Genomic DNA, 5313 nt, shown 5'->3' on the forward strand with positions numbered 1-5313 from the left:
TCTTGTTTTCTTCATTCTCCCTTGCTCCCGAAGGGGTGAGTCCAGTGGAGTATCTTAGATGGCTGCTCACAGGCTTTTAAGACCCCAGACGCTACTCACCAAGGTAGAATGTAGAACATTTTCTTTATAAACTGTGTTGATGTTCCTCGAGACCATGGTCTTAGAGGTCCTTTTTAAGTGAGAAATTACTCCTGAAACTTTAGAAACTTCAAGTCATTAATTTTTAACTCAGTACATTTGTACAAATCATACAGTTCAAAGGTTAGAGTGCTGAATGGTAAAATACCACCTTATCTGGAATAACAGGAAGATTAAACCTTCTGAATGTTAATGTTTTAACGTTCATTATAATTGCACAAATCATGGTATTTTAAGATCAGAGCTGCTTACTCAAACATAGCTCTTGCCTCTAGATAGAATGTTAATTTTTACCCAATTAACTTTCTAAATTGGAGTTTTAAAATCAGCTCTTAGCATAGAAGACACAGTTCTTTGCTAGGAAGGATTCACTGAACAGCTTTAAAACTGTGTTAACTCATCATTCAATTTGTGACCAGCATGGACATTGCTAGATCTGCTGTACTTTTTTGGGACTTGCAGGACTCTGTGGCAAATACTTGGTATCACTCTGGGTCATCCTTTTTCTGTTTTTTGACTCAGTGTATAGGTAGTTTGTCACCATTTGCACATGGAGTCTACCCGTGTGTTGCTCGCTTTCTTCTCTAGTGAAAATAAAGATGGAAGGTATAGAGAAAGAACCTTCAACTGCCGGTTCACTATTTATGATTTTTTATGGCAAGAGAACAAAGGTGGGAGTTAGCCTGTCTTACCAACATTCTAACAAGCTCTCGGAAGAGGGAACTCTGGTTCCTATGGCAAGAAAATTGGAAAGGGAGAATCTTAAGTTTCTATTTCCATTGCCCTAATAAGCCCCAAAGGAGCCTTCGTGGTGCAACAGTTAAGTGCCTGGCTGCTAAGCCAGAAGGTCGGCGATTTGAACCCATCCAGTAGCTCCATGGAAGAAAGACCTGGCAGTCTCTTTCTATAAGGATACAGCCTAGGAAACCCTATGGGGCAGTTCTACTCAGTCACATGGGGTGGTCGCTATGAATCAGACTTGACTCGACGGTCCTAACAACAACAATAAAGCCCCAGAATAGTGAACTCGGCTGTTCCTGCAGTATAGTCCATTGTAGTCTGAAGCTTATGGATGCCTGCCAACCCTGGTCAAAGACGTAATTTAATTCTTACAGTGGCAACGAGACGTTTAAAGTCACTAAAAAACAGAGGAACTTTTTTTTTTTTAAACACATTTTATACACTATGAAATAAATACAGCAGGCAAACACTATTTAGCAAACAATACTTCCACACTGTTGCAGCCTTCTACCTTCAGAAGGGTTCTGATTCTCAGAGCTGGCTTTGCTGCCTTGGTGTTTGGGGCAGCAGCAAAGAGGGGTTTTTGTACTTTGATAGGGAGAGTTTTTCTGGTTCAGCTGGGACAGCCTTTCGACCAAAGAGATGATGTGAGACTTTTCAGTTTATTTTTATGGGGCAAAAATTGTGGTTCTTTTGCCTGATTTTAAATATAAAAGTCAAGTTTCTCTTCAAATTATACAAGCATACATATCAAAAGAACAAGTAAACTAGATTCCTAAACAAGAAGGGTTCTAAGCAAGGATTAGTTGGTGATACTTATCTTCCTCAATATAGAAATGTGATAATATGTAGGAAATGGCTCAGTAACCTTTCATCTGTTAGTGCTGTTGATTGCACAGGGGAAAAAAAATACATAAATATATATGTGTGTCTATATATATATATATGTTCTGCCAGGGGTATAGGCATCAATTAAAAATTTTCCTAATGCTTCTTGTCCCCCACCTGTCTGTTGTACTGTGGTGGCTTGCGTGTTGCTGTGATGCTGGAAGGTATGCCACCGGTATCTCAAATACGGGCAGACTCACCCATGGTAGATAGATTTCAGTGGAGCTTCCAGACTAAGACTGGGTAGCAAAAAAGGGATGGTGATCTGCTTCTAAAAATTACCTAGTGAATACCTTATGGATCACAGCGCAGCATTGTCTGACTTGCGTGCTATGGACACATCACCCAGAGGGATCAATCACTAGAGGTGGATATTATGTTTGGTGAAGTAGAGGGCCAATGAGGGGTGGGAGACCCTTGGAGAGATGGATTGGCACAGTAGCTGCAGCAATGAACTCAAACATGCCAGTGATAATGAGTGTGACGTAGTACTGGACATCATTTCGTTTAGTTGTACATAAGGTTGCCATGAGTTGGAGTAGACTTGACAGCACCTAACAACAACAATAGTGCTCCTTGTGGTAGATCACATAATTGTTCGCAAATTCTCACTACCTTTCTTTAGGGAAGTGCATTACACTTACTGCTCTTTGAGGGCAGGCCTAGCTATATGACTTGATTTGGCCAATGAGCGAATGCAAGCACAAGTGGTATATGTCACTTTTGAGCAGAAACTTTAAGAGCCAGCACCTCCTTTACCATGTTCTCTTTTCCTGCTGCCACCATTACTGTCTAGAGGCTGCTTTATTAGCCTAGATCTCTAAGTGAAAAAGTTACAGAATATAAAGCAACAATCAGCCTGTGATGAACATGTAGTGAGCACAAAAGCATCTTTGTTGTAAGAGAGATTTGGGGGTGGTTTGTTACCACAGTGTAATTAAACCTGTCTTGACGGATACATTCCCTCATACCAGGAAAGCAAGAAAAATACTATTTGGAATATGATTTTTTAATGTTATTTAATCAAGCAGCAGATTTTGTTGATTGAAATTGTTGTTAGTTGCCGTCAAATAGACTCCATTTAGCAATGATTTAATATCTTAATGGATTTTTAGTATAATTTATGCTGTATTAGGATTAAAAGATTTTCCACATATTTGCCCTTTTAAGGGGGTATGTTTCAACTTGACAGTTTTTTAATATTTTTATTGGCAGTTTGTTGTTTAATGGCAGGAAGTTTTAAATTGCGTGTGCTTAAGAAATTTTTTTTCTTTTTCAGCTTCTTGGACATTTAATGATTGTTGGCAAGAAATGTGCTGCTGATCTGGGCCTGCACAAGGGTTATCGAATGGTGGTGAATGAAGGTTCAGATGGGGGACAGTCTGTCTATCATGTTCATCTCCATGTTCTTGGAGGTCGGCAGATGAATTGGCCTCCTGGTTAAGAATGCTTTAGGGATACTTTTCCCTTCTCTAGGCAATGATCAGGTTTGCATGTTCTAATATGTTAAACAGTACACTTATTTTTGCCTGCATATGGAGAGATTAAGGAAATAATTTGAAAAACCCTTACATAATAAAAGACATTGTTGCATGGTTTACAGTCTGTCTGAATTCTGTATTTGATTTGTTATTTTAAAAAAGGTATTTGTTGGAATTTTTTGGAGGGTGGGGTTCATAACTTGGGAGATTTCTTGTTTTTTCTCCTGGTGAGACTTCACTGTGACATTGTTATAATGGCATGACTAGTCTTTGGGGACAAATTACAGGATTTCATAAATTTAGCTATAGCTTTGAAATATCCTTTCAGGCTAAAATCAAGAAATATTAGTCCAGGAGAAGATTTTCTAACCTAATTCTCATTTTCTAAGAACATAGGAGTATGTGATACGATTGATCCAGTGAGCGAAAACTTTGGGTCTAGAAACAAGGTTTTGGGTGTAACCCACGTGTTTTCCCTGGACTGTTGGAGTAATTTGGAAGGGGTGAAAGTAATGTTGTCACTGAATCGTTGATGACCATGTGAAGCCATGCATCGGTATCTCCTTGCTATCCAAACTCTCTGAATATTTATTATAAAAACTTGAAAACATTTTACTTAGCATTCACTTTTCAAATTGAAAATTCACTGTTGTGATTGTGTATGTGCACACTAGCAAATTTGTTTAAGTTGTGTATGAATCTGACTCTGGAGTTGTGGAGGGAGCCTCATTTACGCAAACTAAACCTTCTGGTTTTGATCTCGCCACACACCCCAGCCTTTTGAAGGTTCTGCAGGGCAAATGGTTTTGCTTCTCTACTTTCCTACCTATAGGCATTTAGCTTTCATTTTCTCCTGTCTGCCAAATCAGTAACCACTAGCTCATTTACTTTCCAGCTTTGAAAATTGGATAGTTCTTGTCTCTTTTGTCTTCTTTTTCATTCTGTTTGCCCTTGTGGGCTTATTCCTTTTTTTAAATCTCTGAAAAGAGCATTTTAGTAGGATTTTGACACATTTAAGGAGCCCTGGTAGTGCAGTGGTTAGACACTCGGCTACTAACCAGAAGGTCGGCGTTTGGAACCCATCAGCTGCTCCAAGGAGAAAGACGTGGCAGTCTGCTTCCGTAAAGATTACAGCCTTGGAAGCTCAATGGGGCAGTTCTACTCTGTCCTATAGGGTCGCTTTGAGTCAGAATTGACTCGATGGCAATGGGTTTTTAGTTTTGGTGACACATTTACTTGAAAATTCTTTGTTTTTCTTTTGAATTTTTTATTTTTTTAGTGATTTTTAAAATTTTTTTGGTGGGGTGGACTTAACTCTTTATGTGTTATAAATAATAACTTTTTCCAATTTGTCATTTGTCTCCTTTGTTTATGGTGTTTAAAATATTTTCATAATTTATGTCTCATTTAAAAAACTTGTTTTATATTTTAAAAAACCTTTCCCAGCCCAAGAGGATTTTTTTTTAATCATTTTTTTTCTTGTACCGTTATGGCTTTATATTGGGGGTAGGTCTGGAGAGGAATTTTGGAAGGATTTGTGCCACAATAAAGAATGAAATCATGAGAGAAGCATTTATGTAAAAGAGGGTTGAGTCTGCTTTCTTGAGAGCCTCTGGGGTACTGCAAGCATATTGTCTTTTCTCCTAATTTAGTCAAACCTGTGCTAATAAATAGGTAGACAACTGTGTGACCTTTCTGCCTTAAAGAGACCTGTGGTAGTATACAGCAAACCTCATGTCTTTAAGATAGTCTACAGTGATCCTTACCTCTAGTGTTGACACCCTTGTGTAGTTTCCCATATTCAATCAGGGCGGGTCTTTGATCAGTAGTATGGTGGAAGAGGCAGAGTTTGATTTCTGAAGCTAAGTCACAAAGGGCATTGTGGCTTATACTTTGGTCTTTTAGATTGTAAACTTTGGGGTAAGCCAGCTGCTGTGACAGAGGACACTCAAGCAGCCCACTGGAAAGGCCCATGTTGAGAGGAAAAGGCCTCCTGCCAGCAGCCAGCAACAACATGTCAGCAATGTGAATAAACCACTGTGGAAGTAGATCCTTTCGGCCCAGT

At 39.0% G+C, this 5313-nt stretch overlaps 1 protein-coding gene across 1 annotated transcript in view; it reads left to right on the top strand.

Annotated features, from left to right (window-relative positions):
• Positions 1-3367, top strand: part of HINT1 (histidine triad nucleotide binding protein 1) — a 19106-nt gene extending 15739 nt beyond the window's left edge. Inside the window, exon 3 of the mRNA XM_004384763.2 lies at positions 3047-3367. Coding sequence (XP_004384820.1) covers positions 3047-3211 — 165 coding nt within the window. The 3' untranslated portion in view covers positions 3212-3367. The remainder of the gene's footprint in view (positions 1-3046) is intronic.
• Positions 3368-5313: the final 1946 nt, after the last annotated feature.

Source organism: Trichechus manatus, unplaced genomic scaffold, assembly GCF_000243295.1.
Source record: "Trichechus manatus latirostris isolate Lorelei unplaced genomic scaffold, TriManLat1.0 scaffold00127, whole genome shotgun sequence".
NCBI lineage: Eukaryota > Metazoa > Chordata > Mammalia > Sirenia > Trichechidae > Trichechus > Trichechus manatus.